The sequence below is a fragment of the Odocoileus virginianus genome, chromosome 21, assembly GCF_023699985.2.
Source record: "Odocoileus virginianus isolate 20LAN1187 ecotype Illinois chromosome 21, Ovbor_1.2, whole genome shotgun sequence".
Taxonomy (NCBI): Eukaryota; Metazoa; Chordata; class Mammalia; order Artiodactyla; family Cervidae; genus Odocoileus; species Odocoileus virginianus.
Window position 1 is genome coordinate 56207623 of NC_069694.1, and position 26520 is coordinate 56234142.

The following is a 26520-nucleotide window of genomic DNA, read 5'->3' on the forward strand; positions in this document are numbered from 1 at the left end:
GTACTGTTCTTTTCCTGTTCACTTGTCTGGAACAGTGACAGGACCATAGAACGTGGCTTCTGAAGGGATCTGAAGGGTGTGACTTAGTTGTGTAAGGTGCCCATAACTGTTTCAGTGCTTAAACGGAGAGTGGAACCAGGTGGATATCCTGAGTCCTGTTCCCATCTCTGTGCTTCCCCAAGTGACTCTTATTTATCACTTGCGTAAAGTGATGAAAAAGCCTGATTATAACTTCCTCTAGCCACTCCCCATTCCCAAAGAGATGCTGCTGAGAAAAAGTGAAGACATGACTTAATGTGGCCAGCTGCCACTCTGTCTTCCTTCTCACCAAAACATATTAGTATTAATAAATGATGCATCACTTCTGGAATTCATTTCACATTTTCGAAGGTCAAAGGCAGCTTGTTGGAAGCTCTACACTTCTATCAAAAAGCATAACATTTGCAATGTAGTTTGCACCAAACTCCCTAGGATATAAACTTCCATAATCTAAACACTTACTCAGTGTCATACCATAGGGCACCTCCGTCAGTTTTCTTTTGTTTCTGTTAGGGATCTGATCGGTGATACCCTTGAAAAGAGCTAATATATGAATTCACTAGGTTCTCCTTTTTTCTCTGAGAACTGAGAGGTGTGCAAGTGATGAACAGCCTTCAGGGAGTCGCCAGGCTGTCTTCCAAGAGGCTCATGAGGCAATTTACCAGTGAGTCCAGCCCCGGAGGCTCGGAAATTAGATTACCATGCCACGGACACCTCCTGCTCTCTGGGGTGGAGAACAGTACCTCAGCTCACAGACTGACTTATAAAACCAGAAGAGTATCAAGAAATGGGTCCCAACAAGAAATGGGTCTGCCTCAGGAATGCGAGCAGTGCGCCTGTAACTCAGCCCATGGCCTCAAGTCCAGGTGGCTGATCTAGGAGAAGGAACATCTGGCAAAGCGAGCCATGCATTCGTGAGGCTAGGGAGAAGGCATGCTCTTCACCTGAGTTAAGGTATCTTGGAAAGTAAACAATCAGAACAAGGGAAGTCAGAATGATGGGCTTTTTAAGGGGTAAGTCGGTGTATCTGTCTCAAAGCGAGGACGCACACCAGGAGGACTGGATCACTGGGAAGCACCAGGGACCACCTGCTGCATGCACGGCCACCCAAGGGTGGTCTCGTCGAGGGGTCAGAAGAGCCTGTGCGACCCTGTGCACCGGTCCAGCCTTCCACACCCATCTCCACGGAAGGGGCAAAGGTCATCAGGCTGTTGGACAGAACTGGAGAGGCAGTTTTAGTACTGGTCTCCCCATCCCACTTTCATAAACAATACCTCCGTCCCCCACCTTTCTGACTGACACTCTTCTTTAATAAAATTACAGTCAAACCTTGGAACTAACCAGAATTTTTTTTTCTGGAAACTGATTTTCAACCTGGAAACTAATCAGATTTTTTAAGGTAAATTTATACAGCTAAATCTTGCACCATTAGGGTTTTTATTTAAAAGTTTAAACCTTTATTTCAAATTCTTGGGGGAATATTTAACAGTTCAGGCTATTTTCACAGTGTCAATCACGCATGTGTTGGTCGCTCAGTCATGTCCGACTCTTTGTAAACTTATAGACTGGAGCCCGCCAGGCTTCCCTGTCCATGGAATTCTCCAGGCAAAAATACTGGAGTGGGGTGCCATTCCCTTCTCCAGGGGATCTTCTCAACCCAAGGATTGAACCTGGGTCTCCTGCAGTGCAGGTGGATTCTTCACCATCTGATCCACCAAGGAAGCCATAACTGGCATATAAATTTTCTTTTCTACTCTTAATATAACCTGCAGTGCCAAGAAACAAACATGTCAGTAACAGGAAACATCATCTCATTTTTCAGAGAATGTCTTCTTCCACCATTCCTGCAGTAGACATGTTTTACTAAACTTTATATAAGAATGTAAACTCCCTGAGGCAGGGATTTTGGCTTATTCACTGATTTATTCCAGGTGCCGAAAACATGGAGTGTTCAATGAATACAACCTACAATCTAAACCACATCATTCAAAAAAGAAAAATCATAAACTACGATGTGAGGCTCTAAAACAATATATATTATCAATTTGATATCTCTCAGTCTACTAACTTTCAACATGTCATTTTTAAACAAAACCTCTGCTGAAACAGGATTATAATTACAGAAGTATATCATATTTAACAAGATATTTAACAAATGTTTGTTGACATTTATCAATGTAAAATTATTTCAAAATTCTTTATCATTTCAATTTTCATCTTTTTTTCATATTTTAGTTTTTAAATTTATACTGGAAAGAAGTTTCTGGGAATATATGTTTTTCTTTTATAAGTGCAAAGTGGAAGTCAATGAAAAGGCTTTACCTATCACTTTGTTCTTCTTTCCATTTTTTATAGGTGTACAAAGCAAACTTCTAATGCACTGCTGGTTTACATTTCCCATGTTTTCATTCTAAACAAAAAAACAAAAAGCAAAACAGCTAAATACTATGAACAGATTGTCTGCCCATTAGATGCTACAAACTATATTGGACATATGAAGTTATTAGTATGCTTATCTTTTATTAGCTGGACATAACATCAGAGTGTAAAAAATGCACAAATTATAATGCAGTTCATATAAATGCAATATAAAGAAATCAGTCTTTACTAAAAATAATAAGTATCCGTTTTAATGTTTTTATTTTCCATTTTATTTACCTATATTTCTTTTATTTTCCATTTTAAAGTTTCTAAGTAGCTTACAGTAGTACTAAGCAAAATATTTACTGAGTTCCTACTATCCCTGTGTAGTAGATGTCTCAAGTAACTTAATAAGAAGAGTAGAAATCAGAATCTTTACACCACCAAGGATTCTACATGTTACAAATTTCTCCTTCTTTAGTTTTACCACTGTTTCTATTGTCCATATTGCTACAGTCCTAAAAAGGTCTCCTAGATATGCAAATAACCAAGTCAAGGCAGCTGCCTCCAACTGCAAGGCTTTTCTGAAGTTAAATGAGAGAAAGTACTAGAATCTAAAGTTTTCAGTGTCTGAGAAACTGACCCTTGTAGGCTAGCTTTCAAGAAAAACAAATACTCATTTTTTTTTTCACGAGCTGTTCACTGTGGTAGATAACCAGTTACAGACACTCAAGCCATATGGAACTTAATTTTTGAAAACAAAGTCAGGAACTCTAGCAACACTATCTAAAGAGTGGCAATTGATATTAAGTAGGTAATAGTGAAACTATGTCAAAGTTAATGATATTTCATTAGTACATGTTTTAAAAACTGACAAAAGTACAGAGAAAAATACATAAGTATAGCTGACCACCTCTCAACAGATGTTCTGAGCTCTTTTATTTTCCTTCCTCAGATCAGGGCAAGCACAGGTCACTTCCAAAGAGCCATTGCTAGAGCCAGTCCTTCAGTCAAGAGTAACTAGCATAGAGCAGGTCTGCAGGAAAACAGCCGGCAAGCTCCAAGTCTAAAACTGGGTTACTTACTGTCCAGGGAAATCTTTTGTCCTTACTGACATCTGGGATATTAAGTGGTTCCATAGTATTTTTGACATACTGAGCATACATGTAATTGATTCTGTTTGCATCACGTTCCCTGTGGAAAGAACAGAGATGAGTTCTTTCCAAGCACTGAAAAAACACAGGCAGAACAGATGGTTATAAGAGAAACATATCTGTCTTAAGTGATAGAGCACGGTGTACAAGTTAATTAGAAAATGAAGCTTTAAACATATTTGATGATGCACAACTTTAGTAGTTACTATAACTGAGATTTTATGAAAAAACAAAGGCTCACAATTTTTCAGCTATTGAAAATAAGTTTAAAATGTCATTAGGTAATCTTATTACCACTGTTAACAGTCATGTTGATTTTTGTGCCATTTAATGTGAAATCCATAAGAATTTTCCTCTATGTCTTTTTCTCTCACCAGATTATAGAATGACTAAAGTCGAGTGTCTGTTTTTAATTCCTTATTTAATTTGTCTACTCATTCCAATAAAATAATCTTTTACACATTTTAGATGAAGAGAAAAATCGAGCAGGTCTAGAATTTTATTAAGTTTTTCTCTCTTCATTTTCTTGCTTTGAGGTGCTTTAAGACATGTATTTAAATTAAAAACAATGCTTTTGAACTTACAATATTTTCCCAGCTCTTTTTCCAGTTTCTTGCTTAACAGGTAGAACATAAAAAGTTAACCTGATGTCAGAGGGTTCATAAGGATAATGCTAGTGCCAGAGTTGGGAAAACAGAATAGAATATGTCTTTTCATTAGGAAACTTCCTACACTCCCTGGTGATGGGAATAAACTTGACAAACATGGTTAGGTTACGGAAATTTCCTCCATAAATCTCTGAAAGGATGTGCCTACAGTAACTGTAAGATCATTAACTGAAGAAATAGGAAAGCCTAACAGTGGGAAGAACTATACAAAAAATATCTTAATGACCCAGATAACCATGATGGGTATCTAGAGCCTAGAGCTAGACATCCTGGTATGTGAAGTCAAGTGGGCCTTAGGAAGCATCACTACTAACAAAGCTAGTGGAGGTAATGGGATTCCAGTTGAGCTATTTCAAATCCTAAAAGATGACGCTGTTAAAGGGCTGCACTCAATATGCCAGCAAGTTTGAAAAAATCTGCAGTGGCCACAGAACTGGAAAAGGTCAGTTTTCACTCCAATCCCAAAGAAAGGCAATACCAAAGAATGTTCAAACTACCACACAATTGCACTTGTCCCAAACACTAGCAAAGGAATGCTCAAAATTCTCCAAGCCAGGCTTCAATAGTACATGAACCATGAACTTTCAGATGTTCAAGCTGGTTTTAGAAAAAGCAGAGGAACCAGAGATCAAATTGCCAACATCTGCTGGATCATTGAAAAAGCAAGAGAGTTCCAGGAAAACATCTATTTCTGCTTTATTGACTATGCCAAAGCCTTTGACTGTGTGGATCACAATAAACTGTGGAAAACTCTGAAAGAGATGGGAATACCAGACCACCTGACCTGTCTTTTGAGAAACCTATATGCAGGTCAGGAAGCAACAGTTAGAACTGGACATAGAACAACAGACTGGTTCCAAATAGGGAAGGGAGTACATCAAGGCTGTATACTGTCACCCTGCTTATTTAACTTCTATGCAGAGTACATCATGAGAAACGCTGGGCTGGATGAAGCACAAGCTGGAATCAAGACTGCCAGGAAAAATATCAATAATCTGAGATATGCAGATGACACCACCCTTATGGCAGAAAATGAAGAGGAACTAAAGAGCCTCTTGATGAAAGTGAAAGAGGAGAGTGAAAAAGTTGGCTTAAAGCTCAACATTCAGAAAACGAAGATCACAGCATCCGGTCCCATCACTTCATGGGAAATAGATGGGGAAACAGTGGAAACAGTGTCAGATTTTACTTTTTTGGGCTCCAAAATCACTGCAGATGGTGACTGCAGTCACGAAATTAAAAGATGCTTGCTCCTTGGAAGAAAAGCTATGACCAACCTAGATAGCACATTCAAAAGCAGAGACATTACTTTGCTACCAAAGGTCCATCTAGTCAAAGCTATGTTTTTTTCCAGTAGTCATGTATGGATGTGAGAGCTGGACTATAAAGAAAGCTGAGTGCCGAAGAATTGATGCTTTTGAACTGTGGTGTTGGAGAAGACTCTTAAGAGTCCCTTGGACTGCAAGGAGATCCAATCAGTCCATCCTAAAGGAAATCAGTCCTGAATATTCATTGAAAGGACTGATGTTGAAGCTGAAACTCCAATACTTTGGCCACCTGATGCGAAGAACTGATTCATTTGAAAAGACTCATTTGATGTTGGGAAAGATTGAAGGCAGGAGGAGAAGGGGATGACAAAGAATGAGATGGTTGGATGGCATCACCAACTCGACTGACATGAGCTTGAGCAGGCTTTGGGAGTTGGTGAAGGACAGGGAAGCCTGGCGTGCTGCAGTCCATGGGGTTGCAAAGGGTCAGACACGACTGAGCAACTGAACTGCCTGAACTGAATAGTGGGAAACATTTCAAAATAAAGTGGTATCTAAGGAAAACTGTCCACTTGCTCTGAGTTCTCAAGTTTCCAATCTTTTCCTATCTTCCATCCTTCTCACTCAGCCTGCCAAAACTGCTTCTAGGATGGTGGTCTCAAATGGTGTTCTTGATCACTAGTGATATCACAAAGACTCCTGAAGTCATGGCCTCATTCCTGGCCAAGATATTTCAGTCTTTCCTTTCTCTGATGTGGCCAGAATACTGGAGTGGGTAGCCATTCTCCTCTCCTGGGTTTGAGACCCAGATCAAGACCTGGGTTTGATCCCTGGGTTGGGAATATCCCCTGGAGAAGAGAACGGCTACCCACTCCAGTATTCTGGCCTGGAGAGTTCCATGGACTCTATAGTCCATGGGGTCGCAACGAGTCGGACATGACTGAGTGACCTTCAGTTCTTGGATGTACACTTTAGGTTAAGTGCAATTTGGCCAAGTCAGGTAATGACCATATGTACAGTATTATATTCAAAGGAAAAAGAATGAAAGGAAATGACCATGGTAACAGAGAAATAGAAGAAATTCAGACTGAACATTTCTGAGTGTAAATTGATAATCTGGGAAGGCATATCTGTTAGACATATCTGACCTAGGATACTCCTGGCTTCCTAATACTTCATACATAATTACCCGGGGGAGAATCCCAAGAAAAGGTTACGAGATACGTGCAGGATTTCGGTTAACAAAACTATTTTAAAACAATAAATATTTCATGGACAACGGAAGTCTCAGGAAAAGAAAAGAAGCTACAGAAAAGATAAGAAAAATGAAAAAGTATCTACAAAAAGAAAGAAGTACACTGGAAAGGATACCTTTGTTCAAATGTCTTTTATGATGATCATGATGATGATGATGATAGATGACTTTTGTTATCATTATTTCAACAGAGGGAGCCAGATGAACCCAAATAATTAAGCAGTTTGACCATTTTTTAAAGGAGTAAACATCTTTTTACTATTTTAAAAATAATAGGTGTCCCTGCATTTAACTATAATGATGTTTCCCAATATAATTATAATTAACAAGTAGTACATATATTCCAAGAACATGAGCTTAAAGGACTAATTTCATGGATTTGTCATGATGTGATAAAATGTGCATTTAAAATTAACATGGGGCTTCCCTGGTGGCTCAGATAGTAAAGAATCCACCTGCAATGCAGGAGACCTGAGTTCAATACCTGTATCGGGAAGATCCCCTGGAGGAGGGCATGGCAACCCACTCCAGTATTCTTGCCTGGAGAATCCCATGGACAGAGACTGGAGGGCTACAGGCCATGGGGTCGCAAAGAGTCAGACACGACTGAGTTTAGACTAAGCACAGCACAAAATTAACATGAAGTTAACTAATATGGAATCGTAGCACTAAAACATCTATTTCTTAAAATTAAGAGCTTACAAAATCTGTATAACATAACATTCACTTTTCCTATTAATTAGGTGGCTCTCTGAATTGAAGCACAGAAAACTCTGAAATCTCCCACCATCTGGAAATGATCTTCACTTCTGAAATTCTTGGGTGACACAAACCCCAAGAGCTTACTGTGTTTTATCCCATTGATAATACGATTCTAATAATTATATATAATGTTCACCTTCACTATTCTTTATTTTTATACTTAACATTTCACAACTGTCTTCAACAATTATTTTCTTTTTAAAAAGTTAATCAGATGGTTGGTTAGAAGAGTACTAAGTGAACCATGTTTTTCCACTGACACATAATTGCCTAAAAAGAATGATCTGCTCATAGCTAACATCACCAAACTGCCAAGCCTTTCATCTCATGAAAGAGGTTTGGATTGACAAAGTGTTTAATAATGAAAACTGGAAAGGCCTAAATTCTATCAATAAGAAATTTCAGAAATGTAATAAAGAATCTGCTGGTCAAGGGTCAGTATCAGCTAGTCATTTGACAATGCTAAAGTTACTAAACACCATTTTAGTTTTCACAAAATGAAGCCTGATATCTAATTTTTATTAAAATAAAAACATGCATCACTATGAGGTCTTGTACTCTGACATTAGATTAAAAGCTAACTATTAGCTAATGATGAACTTTGGACAGAGGTTCGTGACCTTGTACAGGAGACAGGGATCAAGACCATCTCCATGGAAAAGAAATGCAAAAAAGCAAAATGGCTGTTTGAAGAGGCCTTACATATAGCTATGAAAAGAAGAGAAGTTAAAAGCAAAGGAGAAAAAGAAAGATATTCCCCTTTGAATGCAGAGTTCCCAGGAATAGCAAGGAGAGATAAGAAAGCCTTCCTCAGTGATCAATGCAAAGAAATAGAGGAAAAGAACAGAATGGGAAAGACTAGAGATCTCTTCAAGAAAATTAGAGAAACCAAGGGAACATTTCATGCAAAAATGGGTTCGATAAAGGATAGAAATGCTACGGACCTAACAGAAGCAAAAGATATTAAGAAGAGGTGGCAAGAATACACAGAAGAACTGTACAAAAAGATCTTCATGACCCAGATAATCATGATGGTGTGATCACTCACGTAGAGCCAGACATCATGGAATGTGAAGTCAAGTGGGCCTTAGAAAGCATCACTATGAACAAAGCTAGTGGAGGTGATGGAATTCTAGTTGAGCTATTTCAAATCCTGAAAGATGATGCTGTGAAAGTGCTGCACTCAATATGCCAGCAAATTTGGAAAACTCAGCAGTGGCCACAGGACAGGAAAAGGTCAGTGTTCATTCCAATCCCAAAGAAAGGCAATGCCAAAGAATGCTCAAACTACCACACAGTTGCACTCATCTCACAGGCTAGTAAAGTAATGCTCAAAATTTTCCAAGCCAGGCTTCAGCAATACATGAACCATGAACTTCCAGATGTTCAAGCTGGTTTTAGAAAAAGCAGAGGAACCAGAGATCAAATTGCCAACATCCACTGGATCATTGAAAAAGCAAGAGAGTTCCAGGAAAACATCTATTTCTGTTTTATTGACTATGCCAAAGCCTTTGACTGTGTGGATCACAATAAACTGTGGAAAACTCTGAAAGAGATGGGAATACCAGACCACCTGACCTGCCTCTTGAGAAACCTATATGCAGGTCAGGAAGCAACAGTTAGAACTGGATGAGGAACAACAGACTGGTTCCAAATAGGAAACGGAGTACGTCAAGGCTGTATATTGTCACCCTGCTTATTTAACTTCTATGCAGAGTACATCATGAGAAATGCTGGGCTGGAAGAAGCACAAGCTGGAATCCAGATTGCCGGGAGAAATATCAATAATCTGAGATATGCAGATGACACCATCCCTATGGCAGAAAATGAAGAGGAACTAAAGAGCCTCTTGATGAAAGTGAAAGAGGAAGTGAAAAAGTTGACTTAAAGCTCAACATTCAAAAAACTGAGACCATGGCATCCGGTCCCATCACTTCATGGGAAATAGATGGGGAAACAGTGGAAACTGTCAGACTTTATTTTTGGGGGCTCCAAAATCACTGCAGATGGTGACTGCAGCCATGAAATTAAGAGGCTTACTCCTTGGAAGGAAAGTTATGACCATCCTAGATAGCATATTAAAAAGCAGACATTACTTTGCCAACAAAGGTCAGGCTAGTCAAGGCTATGGTTTTTCCAGTGGTCATGTATGGATGTGAGAGTTGGACTGTGAAGAAAGCTGAGTGCTGAAGAATTGATGCTTTTGAACTGTGGTGTTGGAGAAGACTCTTGAGAGTCCCTTTGACTGCAAGGAGATCCAACCAGTCCATCCTAAAGGAGATCAGTCCTGGGTGTTCATTGGAAGGACTGATGTTGAAGCTGAAACTCCAATACTTTGGCCACCTCATGCGAAGAGTTGATTCATTGGAAAAGACCCTGATGCTGGGAGGGATTGGGGGCAGGAGGAGACGGGGATGACAGAGGATGAGATGGCTGGATGGCATCACTGACTCGATGGACATGAGTTTGAGTGAACTCTGGGAGTTGGTGATGGACAGGGAGGCCTGGCGTGCTGCGGTTCATGGGGTTGCAGAGTCAGACACGACTGAGTGACTGAACTGAAGTGAACTGATTAGCTAATGTAAGGCGTTGATGTTGGATAATTTTCATTACTGTAAACTCAGTTAATGAATCAGTTAAAATGTCCCATGTAAATTAGTCTCTCTTAAGGTAATCATACTGACTTATTTATCCTTTATAAAAAAATCTTTACACTAAGAGTATCTTGGAATAATTTTTAAAAGTGGAAAGATATATTATATTTTCTTTTACAGAGAGGGAATGTGATATTCATCAGAAACAAATCAAATATACAGTAGCACAAATCAAATATATTGTTAAGATTTTAGTTTTTTTAATGCATATTCACCAGTAGAGGTCACTATTACACCAAGTGACTGTTCAGCTATCAGAAGAATTAGAGAACTTGTCTGAATTAATAACAAAAATCCAAATGTGAATACATAAAAGTACACAGAAATATGCTGAGACACAAATACATTTAAAGGTAAATATAGATAATTCCTCATTTTATACATTTTTTTTTTCCTTTTTTGGCTGTGCCTCATAGCTTGCGCAATCTTAGTTCCCCAACCAGAGATTGAACCCAGGCCCCAGTGGTGAAAGCACCATGATCTAACCACTAGACGGCCAGGGAATCATTTTATACACTTAATATGCATTATCATACTCATTTTCCCATTCTCCTCTGTATATACATAAATTTGTAAATAAACATGTATATACATTTTTTGTCTACATAGTAATCATCATTTATGCAAGCCAAAAGTATAATAATAAAATATTTAATGTTTAAAAGCTTTCTAAAATGTTCTTTATAAAAAGCAACAAAAATGTTATGGTGTCATAAAATCTAAATAGTATCTATTAATGTTCCCCCTAAGAATAAGACTTCATAACTGACCTAGGCAGTACAGCCCAATACCAGCACTTAAGAAAGATACATACATACTCACCAGGACATGTGCATACTATCACATATTCAAAAAGGATTCAAAATCCACTAAAGCAATGTTAAATATGCCAGAAAATACAGACATAGCAGCTTAGGAGAGAACAGATGTGGAGATGGGAAACAAAGTTCAGTTCATGACCAACAATGCCAAAAGGGAAATAAAGGTCAGCTATTCTGATATAATTTTATGAAACAAAAATTCAAGGGTAGCAGAAACATCTCTGGCGTAGAGATTCCATGGTTTACGTACCCCGACTACCCATTCCACACCCAAGTCACAGTCCTGGCCTAGGTCAGGTGTGCCCTGCAAGTCAAGCATGTTCCCTATCTGTCCCCAAGTTACATCCGCTCCTGGGCTGCTTCCTGAAGCACTTCCATTAGAAGAAAAGGTCTTTCACTGTATCATATTGTTAAAATAATACTCTTAATATAATGTTTTGATTTAAATACAATCACTTAACAAAGTAACAACTTTAAACCACTAGAGTCAACAGTTTCTCCATCTTGATGGGGAACACAGAAAAAGACAGGCAATGTCATGAAAGGGAAGAGAGGAAAGGAAAGGGTACACGGGCAGAAGACAGCGTCTGCAGACCCCACACTGACCCACGGGGTGAGTCCTAACGAGGAGGGCTGGGACACAGCCAGGCTGCACACGCAAGCATTTTGTTCTTGCAGCTGCAAGCTCAGACAGTTTGGCTTTATGTGATCTACAAAGATGATTTTCATTTTATTTCCAGCTTTTTATTACAAACATTTTCTTCTAAATTTTTATGGTGAACTTTTGAAATACATAAGAAAGCTGAAAGCAAAATAAATATCCTACTCTTAGATTCAACAATGTTTAATATTTTACCACATTTGCTATATCTACATATGTGCAAATATATTCATTTACTTATACTAAATTTAGATATATTTACTTTATTATATTTAGATTTATCTACTGTTTTATTTATTTTTGGTTGAACCATATTTTATCTTTTTGTTGAAAATACCTTTTTTTAATTGAAGGAAATTTTTTTTTAATTGAAGTACAGTTGATTTACTATGTCATGTTAGCTTCTGGTGTACAACACAATATACGTATATGTATATATGCTATGTATGTGTATATATGTGTGTATAACACATATATGTTATGTATAAACATACTAACTGAATCTTTTCCCTGTTTCAGATTCTTTTCCCTGATAGGTTATTATAAAATATTGAGTATAGTTCCCTATGTTATACAGGAGGTCCTTATTGGTTATCTGTTTTATATTCAGTAGTATATATAGGTTTAGTCCCAACCTCCTAATTTATCACCCACCCACCCCACTACACCCCACTCCCTCCCCAGCTGGCCCATCTGAAATATTTTAAACTAAGGTGTAGACATCCTAACACTTTACCCTTATAAAATCCAGCACGAATCTACTAAAAATAAGAACATTCTTCTACTAACCACTTAGTAATGCCAAAGAAAAGGTAACAATAATTCCACACCAATATCCAGTATCCAGTCTATATTCAGATTTTCAATTATCCTCACAAATGTCTTTGATAGCTATTTGTTTTTAACTAGGATCTAATCAAGGTTCATGTACTGCATTTGGCTGTTATATCCAAGGACAGCCCCTCCCTCCATTTTATTCAATGACTGTTGACTTTTTGAAGAGACTAGGCCAGTTATCTCACAGAATGTTCCATAGATTTGCATAGAGGTTGTTTTTCAAGAACTACCGCCAAGGAACTTGGTTCCTGAGGATATTACTGTGACATCATTCACCAACATGAAATAATTCTCTGCTAGGTCAACTGTAGAGTAAAAACTCTGGAACTTTAATGTCAATAGTAAAGCTAAATATTCTATTTCCATGATCATATGCAGCTTTTAATTACAGTGTCACTAATAAAGGGTAGTATAAATTGACATGAATTATTTTAGGGAGTGAAATAATTGAAAGAAATAAATAATGAAAAATACAATAAAATGGCATTATGCTCAAGAATTCCTGACACTTGACCTTGGCAGACTTATATTCCTTGGATTATCCAATTGCTTAAGCAAACACCACCAGTATTTTGCTAAGGGTACAAAAAGAAATATGAGACAGAACATTTGTTAGTTTAATCTAAATCCTTTTTAAAGTTCTTCAGAAAGCACATATAAAATTGGGCCAATAACGTCTATAACCATGATACACATAACCTTGACTTTCTGTTGTTTCTGTGTACCAACTAACAAAAAATGAACACAAATTTTAAAATTACAAAGAACATGAAAAAGAAATGAACAATAGATTTCCGATTCTCGCCATGCATATGTGTATTGGTGTGATGGAGACTGCAGGCGCCCTTCTGGGGTCAGTTAAATCCCAAGGCTGTTTCCAAATCAGAAAAGACTCAGAAGCCTATCAAATTTTCACTGAGGGTCCAAAGTACAAAGAAAAAATACATCTGAAATATATGTCTGTGGGTCTTGAATGAATCAGCTCACAGAGAACACTGCACCCAGGCCTGTATTAATTGTGACACCACTGACTCTGTGAAAGAATTCTCCAACAGGTCAGCTGCAGTGGGAAAAACCTGGAACTACAACATCAAAGAGTAAAGTATTTTCACAAATGAAGTTACTTGTAGGAGGAAAAAGGCAACTGCAGCTTCTGTGACTTAAACAGGTCATGAAATAGCTATATAACCAGTATTATGTACATGTGAAAACAACAGATAGACCGTTAAGTTCTTACCGTGCTAAAGTATCCGACGATTTTTCTAATTCCTCACACTCCATGTGAAACACGCTAGAGAAGGAATCCTGGAAACAGAGCAACACCACATACTGAGAAATGAGTTTGAGAACACAATGAAAATTACCTAGACACAGACGTGCAAGTCTGTGGAACTGAGACACCACTTCTTGTACTTTTTCACTTTCTCAGACAAAACTAACCCAAGTACTCACTTCATGACACTCTCAAACCTACTTCCCATTACTAAGAATCATACTCCTATTGTTTCTGATACTGACCTACAGAAGTACTTATTTGAGTACTATTTGTTTTTGCTTTTCTACCAGCTGTTAATGAATATGTTAGCTTCAAATTTTCTGTATATTTAGTCAAAATCTTCAAGTTTCAGTTTTTATGCATACATTTACTGCTATTCTTGGGTCTTTAAAAAAAAAAGACACATAATTCAATAACATTTTATGAGATTATTAAATTATGAAGATTTTAGCAATAAAGAGACATACTTTTGAAGTTTTTTTTTTTTTTTTCCTCCTGGAGCAGATTTTATTTATTTATTTATTTTTCCATTTATTTTTATTAGTTGGAGGCTAATTACTTTACATCATTGCAGTGGTTTTTGTCATACATTGAAATGAATTAGCCATGGATTTACATGTTAAATTGAAAAGCAGCATACGTATCTGCACCCATACTATAACTGAATAAAAAATTGGAAGGAAACAAATGAAACAATGGTATCAGTTTAATGTGGGGACAGAAGAACTGAGTACATTTTTTTCTTGTTCACTTTTGGATTTTTGCTCATGTGTTGAAATGTCTTTATCAAAAAATAATTACAGTATAAATGAACATCAAGTCACTTAATTGCTACCCCCAACAAATTAAGTCATTAAAAAGTGAGCAAAACAGATTAATGGGCATACTGCTGAGCTATACTTTAAAGCAACTCTGATACCAGTCAGTTGCTGCCATGATAGCTGTTAACTGGTAGAAGGATAAGCTGAATGTTAATTAAAGTGATAATTAAATGGTCTAAAAAAGAGAGTGCCTTGTGTGTAACTTTCCAAAATTAAATGACAAAGAGCAGTCAACAGAGCAAAAACGGTGAGCTGACATCCTGCAGTAAATTCAGACCTGAGCTTCAGAAGGAGAGCTGCAATCTTGTAACTGTCTCTATACTAGGGAGTTTATAACTGACTGAAAATATTTTAAATAATTTCCATGAGAATACTTATAGCATAGTGAATTCTGATTTGATTTCCTATCAATCAGAGTTATGCACACACAAACACAATGATTCAAATAATGCTATAGCACACAGTCCTGTCTTCCTATCTAATAAAATAATTAAAAATTTAAAATATAAGTATTAAAAATTTTTTATTATTTTTCTCCCTCCATGCATGAATGCTAAGTCACTTCAGTCATGCCTGACTCTTTGCAATCCTATGGACTATAGCCCATTCCGCCCCCCAAAAAAATCAATTCAAATATTCTATACAGATTGTAATTGACTTTATGCAAGTGAGAATCCCTATTTTCTTTCCTAACCCACCAATGAAGAGCATGTTCTCAGGGTCTAAAGGAAAAAGAAAACAAACAACTATGTCAAAAAGAAATATACCAAAAGCAGTGATTCATCAGTTAAGAAGGAAAAGAAATGGCATAAAAGAAAACGGCCTGAGGCTAAAGGTGCTGATGCTAACAGCAAACTCAGCTGGCCTGTCTGTAAGTAACCAGCACTCTATGAGAACACTCCATCTTTCCACACAGATCTTACTTCTTTACATTACAAATCAATGGCTTGAAATCTACCGCTTAGAATAAATAAGCAACTTTCCCTGGTGGGTGAAGAATTTGGGACTCACAGGTACCTTTAACAGCACTGCCTCCATTGGGCCATGCCTTATGATTTCCGCACGATCTCAGGTAAAAAAATTTTACCCCCATTCCATTCAGAATCAACAGGCAGAACAGGTCTACCTGCTGACAGCAAGAGGGCACCACTATTCCTGCCCAAAAAAGGTCTGCAGGCTGTAATGACGATGCACTTCTCCATCAAGGTAGTGCAGCCACTGATGAAAGCAGCACAGTGACATTGCCATGGTAACCACTCAGCTAGGGGTCAACAAGGTGAGGGTGCACGGGGCATCCTCCAACCGCACCTCTACCCTTGTCAGCCAAACGACTCATTCTTTAAGCAGCTTTGCATAAACAACCATGTTCAGCTGGACTTGAGAGAGAGCTCTGAGGCCAACATGAGGTTTAAAAGCAGTGCTTTAAGGACCGTAAGTTTCTGTCTTTCTAAAAATAAAAAAGTCATACTCTGTACTCACGGAGCAATCTTCATCCACTATGAAAATGGTGCATTTCTGCACCTGCATGAAAGAAATAATAGTGGCAGCTATTTTCTTTAGAATTACTTCTAATGATTGTTGTTCTTCAAAAATTAAGCTAGCAAGGTCAAGCAGCACCTAGACAAAAAAATTAAGAGCTCTGATTTAGTAATTACTAAAGCAATACAATGACTTATATGGGTTGTAAGTGGTTTATATATAATCTAACAAATTATAACCAAGTTTAAAAAGAAAACTTCTCTATTGATTGTTAGTACAATTAGTACAGTGGTTACAATCACAGACTCTGAAGTCACAGCCAAGAGTTTTTAATTCTGGTTTCTCTTCCTGTGGGCTTTGTGATTTAGTTTCTTGAAAATGAGAATAATAGTACCAAAATTATGGGGCTGTTGTGAAGACTAAATAAGTTAACACTGAACAGTGTATGATACATAAAACACACTATTGTTTTTGTTGATCCAGACTTCTGAGAGCAACATTTACCAACATTGCCAACATTTTCACAGAATGAAATAAATATTTTCCTAAATAAACAAAATTTTCAGAGTTCCTTTCACGTTTCTCCTGATAATTTCTCTTTCCTTTAACTCCACAGAATTCCATCTAGTCTCACAGGAGTATCTGTGCATGGAGGGGAGACAAAGGGTTATTATTTAAGATTTATTGGAGGCAATACTATGCCAGGTGAGGCCTGAAAGATGAGCAGGAATTATTCAGGTGAAGTTAGGAAGGAAAATATCACAGTCAAAAAGAACTGCATTGAGAGAAAGTAGCATGTTGTAAGTTTTGATCAAATTTTTTAAGAATAGAGAGTGTAAAGGGGAAAACTAGGCAGATGATATTGCAGAGGTAAACAGAGAAAGAACCCCAAAAGCCCTGTCTGCCTTTTGAAGCGGTCTAGACTGTGATGGATTGTAGTCGAGAAGGGACAAGATCACAGGTGTGTTCATAAAATGAGGACTGGATTAATGAGTGATGAGACTGGGGCAGGGAGGTGTTAGGAAGATGCTGCAGTTGAAAGCCATGGCAAGTCCACGGTCTTATGAACAAAAGTTCTAAAAAGAGAAATTAAAGGGTGGGGGGATGAATTATCAAAGAAATAATGAAAAAGAAATACATAAAACCTAAAGGCTTACATCTCCAGACCAAAAGGAATGACCGGGTACAAGCATAATGAATGAAAACAAGAATCATATTGTGAAATTCAGTTACAAGAGCAATGACAAAGAAATAATCCCAAAAGCTTATAGATAAAAAAGAGTTCCAGGAATCAGAACAATAGCAATTGCTGGCAGAAGACAAAGCATTACCTTTAGATTCTGAGAAACATTTTTCAATGCAGAATTTTTATACCCAGCCAAATTGGCAGGATGGTATAATAATATTTTAATACATGTAAGGTGCTCACATCACAATACCTGTTGCAAGTAGTTAATTGAGAATGTGCTACAACAGAACAAGGGAGTAAAGTGAGAAAGAAGGAGCTCTGGGATTCAGTGGGTAACTACTGGAGTCTTCCTAAGAAAGCAGTGAGGGAAAGTTCTACTAGGAACCCTACACAGCAGGCATGAGGAGAAATAGGTTTGCTGAAAAGGAGAAAGAAAGAGAACCTCAATCTGGAGATTCTCCATGAAAAAGAAGAACTCCAGAGAATGCCTAAATAATGGAGAGTTTGTCAGGGGAGGGCAGTAACATGAGGCTACACCAGCGCAAACAGTTCAAGGAAAAAGGAATAAATTTCAGAATCAACAAGAAAAACTAAATTATATAACAAAGGTAATACGAGCAATATTTATATCATAGTACTTATTAAAGACTTTATTTTTAATTGCAACTTTGGAATTAATCCAGACAAAGCTTTAGAAAAGTTAATCATGGTTGTAGAACAATACAGATCTTCCTCAATTTATGATGGAGTCACATCTTGATAAATCCATTGTAAGTTAAAAATACTGCAAGTCAAAAATCTGTTTAATATACCCAACCACCTGAACATCACAACTTAGCCCAGCCTAGCTTAAACATGCTCAGAACACTTACATTCACCCACAGCTGAGCATAATCAACTAACACAAAGCCTATTTTATAATCAAGTATTGAATATCTAATGAATTTACTGAATACTGTACTAAAAGTGAAAACTGGAATGGCTGTGTGGGAAACAGAATGGTTTTAAGTTGTTTACCCTCATGATGGCATGGCTGCAAGGAGCTTTGGTTACTGCCACTGACCAGCAACATGAGAACATGTCACAATCCCAGGAAAAGAGCAATATTCAAAATGTGATGTATGGTTTCTACTGAATGTGTATAGCTTTTGTACCATCACAAAGTTGAAAATGTAAGTCTAAATAACTAGTGTAAATTGAAGACCATCTGTGTACATGTTATCAGTGTGGGCAACATAAAATAAAAAATCCAGATAGGAAAAGCAGAGGTAAGGAGTAGTAATTTGGAAGGAGAGATGACGGATGTTAAGATCCTTATCTTATAAAGCAGGGAATCAAGAGATGATATCTCTAAGTGATAAAATAAGAACTAAATCCTTAATATTACAAGTGCAATTCATTCAATAACTTAAAACAGTGACATCATAATACTGTTACCATGATGACAAAGCGTGGTGTAAAGTTAAAAGTAAATCTTAATCTGTTAACAGTGATAACGCAATAGCTCACAGAAAAATACAAAATGGAAAAAATGTCTATTAGAATAGTAGAAACAGTTAAAATATTTAGAAACTGAATCTGTATGATATATATAATATAAAAATTTAACTGTTTTCTTAAAAAGAATTTCTATACTCTCTCTTTATAATCAGACTTGCCTGGTTTCTCTTGTTTTCCAGCAGTGAAGTCTCATAGAGTTGAGCATTATGAAGAACAATTCCACAAAATGCCAAGTAAGCAGCAAAGTCCTAGAAAACAGACAACAGCCAAGTAAGAACTGTCAATAAACCTGTCTTGTTATATTGCTGGAAACACAAACAGCATCCAAAAATATTTATAGTTCAAATAAATATTAAAAAGCCAACAGCACCAAATAAACACAGTAGATGTTTATTCTGCATAAAATTAGAAACTGATGCAAAGCAAGTGTTAGCTAAATGATACAATCAGTAGATGACAAGTGTTAATAAAATTGCCTAACTTCATAAAATAGTTATAAAATAAGCAAGGAGAAAGAGACACAGACCTCTTTACATGATTTAATATTGGAATTTACTTTATGCAAAAGTTGGTGTAGTCTCTAAATGATATTAAGACTTGGATTTAAGCTAAGACTATAGAAATAGTCCGTACCTTATTACTTGGGCAAACTGAAAGCTCACATACTTGTTAGAAGAATGAATACTGGCAACAGCAGTCCCATACTAAGTTGCAAATATTAAATATATTCTTTTAAACACGGGCTACCACCCTCACAATACTATACCAAGGTGATCTGTTCACAGTTAATAGTAATTATTGATTAAAAGAAGTAGCATATTTTATTCACAATCATGAATTTATTCTGCCAAGAGATGATACAGACTAAGAATGACAATCTTTTAAGAGGGGTTTACCTGAATGGATTATAGACAAATAATCGAATAAACAGCCAATCTAGGACCATGTTTCCCACCAAATATTCTCAGATGTCGTTAACAGAATAGGAGACTAGATGACTACTACACATTTTAAAAGGTACTTGCTATGTTCCGAAGCAATTAAGACATGGGGACCAACACCAGTGCCAATACAGCCTACAGCAGGAGACAAAAATAACTCTGTCCTATTGGAATGTCTTCCAAAAGTTCCTGCTAATTTTCAGTGGAGGGTCAGAAATAGCAACGGGCTTAAAGAGGAAGAATTCAGTGGGCTCCATGATATACATATAATTACATATCCAGGAAGAGAAATAATAAAACCTACTGACAGAATGAAGTTATAAACAGGTTTCAGGGCTTCCGTCCTTAACGGAAAACACATCGATGTGGTGCAAGGAATCTATCCCTTCAGAGTTGGACGAGAAAGGTAATAAAATAACGCTGACTGCCGCCCTTTCTGAAGCTAAATTCACATCATCCAGCCTGAATTCACACCTTGGCGCCCCATCGTCTGTGTGCAAAGCTTATAAAATACTCTGAAATTTGCTTCACCAGGAGGCAATTCCAATTTTTAGCGAACGTGGAGTGCTGAACTTGGAGCAGTGCTTTAGGGCTTTTTTTTTTTTTTTTAACTTAATGTTGAATTTCTTTATAGCAGTGATGAAAAGTAAATGGGAGAGTTAAAATATCATGTCACTCTCTGGATAGCCCCAGCATACACACAGCCCTGAAGAAGGCTTGGGGGCGTGGCGAGGAAGGCTTGGGGGTGGGGGTTCTGTGGACTGAGGACCACAGGTCAGTACTGATTTAGCCAGAGGAAAGAGACCCCTCTGAAGATTTCAGATCCTTTCAAACCATACTGCTTTTGTGATCAACAGTTTTGACAACTGCCAATTCCAAAGGTCTATACACTCTAAAGAGAAAGCATCTTCCTAAATTGAGATCATACCAGGCACAAGTTTTGGTACCTTTTCATCTTTTTCAGTGAATGTCCCACCATTTCCTGATTTCTTGTTGATGGCCTGGGCTACACCAACAACCTGGTAAAAGAAGAGAACATTGATAATTTCATTGACAGAAATTATTGGTATAAGTTCACCAAAGCATGTTTACAGAAGAATTTCTACATGTGCTTTAAAATAGCAATAAGCTACAAAATTAAAACAAATAGCTACAAAATTAAATCCCTCAGCATTGAAACTAGTTCCCTAGCATTTTATAAGATTTTTTTTTCCTCATAAGAGTTCAATGTTTCTAATTTCTTGAGTCCCAAACTATATTTTATTTTGGAATTTCATGCTGCTCTGTGAAAGAAATTTATTGGCAATCACTTTTATTGTATTTTTCATGACTTTTTAATAAAAAATAAACACAATTTATATTACATTTCAATAAAATATATGACAAAATGAACATTTTATATTGGTTTTAACTATAATATTTCAAATGGGCTAAATGTTATTTTATTGCAAGTGAAACAGGACCAACAGCCCAGTCACAGAATTTAAAATACAGGAGAACCAATTAGGGTAAAAATAATTCCTAATGTAGGAATGTTGTCTAACTTCTTTGGAAATTTCTGACCTTGAAAATTATCTTACCATCAACAGACTTATTTGGGGGAGAAGAAGTTTTATTGAAAAATCAAACAAGAAATTAACAGACTGAGCCTGATTTCAAATCAGAAAGTGTTTGAAAGATAAACTACATCTTAAGAAGACTGAGCTAAACTCTGGAAATGTGCCTTACATTTCCACAAAACACTTACCAAGACTCCTAAAAACCTTCTCATTTTTCTGCTTAAAGTATATTTTACTTACCCATTTAGTTCCAACTTAGTTTCCATTATTACCTCAGTTTTATAAAGACCTTCAACTTACTTTTGCTTCCTCTTTATTACTAAAAATTCCACTCTTTTCTTCCTTCTGCAATTTAATTAGTGGAGAAAGCTATAATGCTCTAAATGATTATATTTGAGGAATAAAGTCCTTAGTTTTGTGTGGACAGTTCATCCTTTTTTCTTAGCTCATCCTAGTCCCTTAGCTTTAAGAAATGGAAACAAAATTCCTCTCTAACACAAGGAAGTAATCCTGTGAAGGGGAAGGGGAGCAAGGAAGGGGAAACATTCTTGTCTGATGCGGTTTTCTGCTCTTCTCAACACATTTCTTTACAACCCCATGACAGTGTACAAGGACACTGACTTTTAAAAAGCAGAATCATCCAATTATCCCGTACCTATCTTACACTCGTTAGTTCTTGGTTAACAGATTTCTCAAGGCTCCAATCTCAATGACTAAATGCTTACAGAAGCTTTTGTCTGAGGTCAGAACATCAGGATTGCAACAGACACACTCACTTAAACACAACTGAGGGGAGCCTCGGGAAGGTCTGGGGTCTAATACATAGTGCTACCGGTAAAACTGGGTGACTTTACGTCTTCATCCTTTTACTCAACAATACTGTGGGTCCTGCTGTGTACCAAGGAGTGATGAAACTGGAAGAAAGGCTACCTGGAAGAGCTCAAGAATGGGTGACACATAAACATACACTTAACAGTATAGAGGATGACAGGATTACTTTTATAACAGATTGCTAAGGGCACAGAAGGGTGACCAAATATGCATAAAAGAGAAAGTTTCTCACAAATGATCACATTTGAGTTTTTGTCTAAGCATTTGATAAAAGATTTAAATCTCCATTTTCAAGAAAATGAGATTAAAACAGATAAAGAGACTGTTGTGCAAACCTCCTCAAATAATTATACAGTAAAAAAAAAAAAAGTATGTATTGATCTGCTGTTTGTATCTGGAACCATGTACTAATGAAACAATGTACTAATAAGGAAGACAATTTTCAACCAACACAACAGTGTTCATGGAGTTCAGTAACTATCTTCCATTTTGAGAATTTCTATTTGATTCTTTTTTTTTTTTTCAAACCTGCCTGTATCGCCTCCTTTTTCCCTTACATACTAGTGGCAGTTGTCCTTCATCTTTTTGAACATACTCTTGAGCATAAGTACATTCCCACGTCCCCTGAAGAATGAAGTGTCGGGCACACAACTTGCTCCTTACCTGGCACCGCACTCAGGGTGTGAATCTGAACTCTATCCCCTGCGGGGCACAAGCTCGGCTCGGCTCTCGCCTCTGGCAACTGCAGACAGAGGCAAGCTTCCCTGCTACTGCTTCTGGCTACCAGTGGGGTTCTCTTGGCCTGCTTCCATGGATGGAACCGTCACAAGCCTCGGCTTGCCCTGGGAGCTCAGCCCCTCCCCTCCCCGGACACCTCCTGCAGAGGGAACTCATCCCCTCCCGCCCCTATTGTTACCCACAGACTTTCTCACCACTCGGTACTCCATCTGGACTTTGGTCACTCACATTGCTTACCCTGAGTTCCCCTCCTTCTATCTAATACCTGAGTTTTCCCTTTCTTGAGATCATCTGTCATTTTAAAAATCGCTTTTGGTGAAATTTTATCCTCCACTTGTTTGCAGAATAGGGATGGGGTGGGGTGGTGTTCTGCATTTGTTCTGTCTGGCAAACTGACCAGAAATCTTGTTCACAGGCTTTAAAACCTACTGTGTACACCCTGAAAACCAGCTCTTTCCTATATTTAATTTTGTTTCCTTAGCATTACAACAAGATATTAATCATTAGGCAACTTTATGGAATAAGACTTCCAATGATGAATTTTCCATCCTTTGTGGTAACCAATTATTTCTCTTACTAATAATTTTATAGATTTAGATAGAGAGGTTAATTTAAGGGATGATAAATAGAAATAATATAGTCTTTCAAAAAAACAGCCAAGTTCTTTCAAGAGACTGTTAGACCAGGAAAATATAAAACTTACATGTGAAAAAAAATTAAAAAAAAAAAAAACAACTTACATGTGCCTCAGTACCTAGATGGATGACATTTTTAAAACAGCACTGATAAAGACAACAGATAAAAATCTGAGAAAAGGTACAGTGTTTGTCCAAGGTGACATAAAACAGTAAAAGACCAGAAGACTTGGATTCTCCAAATTTCAAAGAGCCCAGCAAAGCATGTACCCCATTTCCTCCTTGTGTTAATAAAAAGTCTTTCCTTTTTCTATCAACTATTGCTCCTTTCAACAAATTAGTTAATTTCCTTCAAGACAAGGTTTTCAAAGTTTTTAAAGTTGTCAGTTTACAAAGACAGCTTTTATTCAAAGTATTTGTCAGACCTCATACCTGAGAGGCGAAGCCCCTAAACATGTTAGCTTCCATATCAGAAGCCCAATCACTTCTGCTTACCCGCTGACTACCTGCAGGGCCCTCGAACACCAATGCTTTATGCTATTTTTTTTAAATGCTATCTTTTAAAGCATCAAGAAGCGTCTCGGTTTTCTATTTCACTGACACTTTTCACAGCATAAATGCATATCATGTCCTCACAGGGTCAAGTGTTCTTTTAGGAATGCAAAGGGCAAGACTTGGCTCTGGCTGGGTGAGCAATGAGGAATGTGACAGCTGGTCGCTGCAGGGACAAGTGATCAATGCCATAGCGAACGACTTCTTCCTCCATCAGCAGCTGCCCCGACCTTCATTGAGGCCATACATCAGTTTCTATGCTTCTCCCTGTTCCTAGTTCCAGGGGATGCTCGGCATGGAGGCTCAAAGTCAGACAGAGAAGAAAAAGCCTCTACAATCTTAGCTGTCTCTCTCTCCCACCAGCAGAATGTCTCTATCATTATGACGCTATTCCAGACCATCTACAATCTGAGCTGAAAACCTAACTTTACCAAGAAAACAGGAACTTAATGCAGACAGGAGACAGTGGAGAGTTCTGCCTAGTGCCCTGCCTCAAGCTTTCCCAACTCAGTCATTCATTCAGCAACAAATATTTCATTCAACAGATAATTAGTAAGCACCATGAAAGTCCCAGTCACTGGTTTAGACAATGAAGAGGGCACAGTAGTGAACAAGACAGACATAGATCTGGTCTTCATGGAGCTGACATTCTAGTCAGGCTGTTACACTTGGAAGGGAATCCTACTCCCGTGCCCCTGCCCACACCTATTATACAGACAAAATGAAACAGATAGGTTGATCTGACTACTCCAGGCTTTTTCACCTCTCTTCCAAATCCTAGGCAATCAGCAAACGATGGCCACGTTCCATGCAGTAGGCAAGATAAAGACTTACAAGGATGTCCCATCCTATTCCCTAGAACCTGCGACTATGTGACCTCAAATGACAAGAGGGATTTGGCGATGTGAGTAAGTTATATATCTGGAGACTATCCTGAATAATCTGGGTGATCCTAAAGTAATCAGAGGGCTTCCCTGATGGCTCAGTGGTAAAGAATCCACCTACCAATGCAGGAGACTCAGGTTCCATCCCTGGGTTGGGAAAATCAGCTGGAGAAGGACATGGCAACCCACTCCAGTATTTTTGCCTGAGAAATCCCATGGACAGAGGAGCCTGGCGGACTACAGTCTATGGGGTCACAAAGAGTCAGACGCAGCTGAGCAACTAAGCACATACAATGTAATCATAAGAATCCTTATGACAGAAAGTTTGAGGCAGGCAAGTCAGAGTTAGAGATTTTAAGATGCAGCTGCAGGTTCTGAAGATGAGGAAGGGGCCACAAGCCAAGTGATGTGGGCAGCCCACTGAAGCAGGAAAGGTAAGAGGATAGATTTCTTCTCCAGAGACTCCGCAGAGAAACACAGCCCTGCTGACACTTTGAGCCAGCCTGCTAAGAACTACTTCAGACTCTGACCTCCAAAACTCGAAGATAATACATTTGTGTTGTTTTAAGCCATGAAACCCCAATATTTTTCTCACAACAGCAGTAAGAAACTACCACATCCCATTAGCATTACCCTCACATGCTCCCATTCCTGCGCACTCTTCCTCACCCCATATCATATCTTGTGCATCACCGTTTAAATCCTCACTTTCTTTGAAAGCCCTGACATCTCACTGCTGTTGTGTTCTTGCCTTCAGTCCACCTTTGACACTTATGCCAAATTTATAGTGTTCTTCTTGGAACACTATTTTGCACACAAAAATTATCTCACTATTCAAAGCTTTTAATGGTTCCATCCATCCATCTATAGCACAAAAAAAATGGAAGATTCTGATTCCATACACTCAACATAAACTAAAATCACTTACAAGGGTCTTTGACACACAATGCCACAATGACCTTGGCGCACATCATCCCTTGAAAAATTATCTTCCACTTTCTCAACTAAGGCTGTCTCCAAAGAGCTTGCCTTCAAAGTCCTTTAAAATTCTGTGTGGCAGCTAAGCGTGCCATAATCTGGTGATGAGGTATTCTCATTTTTAACCTCATTCCTTCTACTTACATCCTATATTTGCAACACAATTTTTTCCTAAGGACATGATTTATATCTTATGCCTTGGCATTGTTTTCAATGCTTCACAGATATTTGCTGTTGATGATAAGGGAAGAAGGGTCAGAGAAATCAAAGTGTTTTAGGGTGATGTACTTACTGGAGTTTTGGTGCTAGTGGTAAAGAACCTGCCTCCCAATACAGGAGATGTAAGAGACCCGGGTTTGGTCCCTGGGTTGGGAAGACCCCCGGAGAAGGGCATGGCAACCCACTCCGGTATCTGTGCCTGGAGAATCCCAAGGACACAGGAGCCTGGTGGGCTACAGTCCATAAGGTCGCAGAGTCGGCACGGCTGAAGTGACTCAGCACACATGCGCCTACTGGACAATTCACATCCGAATAACAGTTCATAATATTTCACCATTTCTCCTCTCTTCTTCAGTTGCTATTAAGAGTTCTGTCCTCATATAAGAAACGTATGTGGCAGTAAGAAATACACACTCTTAATAAGTCTTTAGCTATGGA

The 26520-nt window shown here is 37.9% G+C and overlaps 1 protein-coding gene across 1 annotated transcript in view; it reads right to left on the reverse strand.

Moving 5' to 3' along the window:
- The window catches only part of PDE5A (phosphodiesterase 5A), a gene marked incomplete at its 5' end in the record, with an annotated part of 112625 nt that overhangs the window by 65286 nt on the left and 20819 nt on the right, over positions 1–26520 (reverse strand). Inside the window, 6 exons of the mRNA XM_070452386.1 lie at positions 2362–2449; positions 3486–3594; positions 13718–13785; positions 16057–16194; positions 18904–18993; positions 20634–20705. Of these exons, the coding sequence (XP_070308487.1) occupies positions 2362–2449; positions 3486–3594; positions 13718–13785; positions 16057–16194; positions 18904–18993; positions 20634–20705 (565 nt within the window). The remainder of the gene's footprint in view (positions 1–2361; positions 2450–3485; positions 3595–13717; positions 13786–16056; positions 16195–18903; positions 18994–20633; positions 20706–26520) is intronic.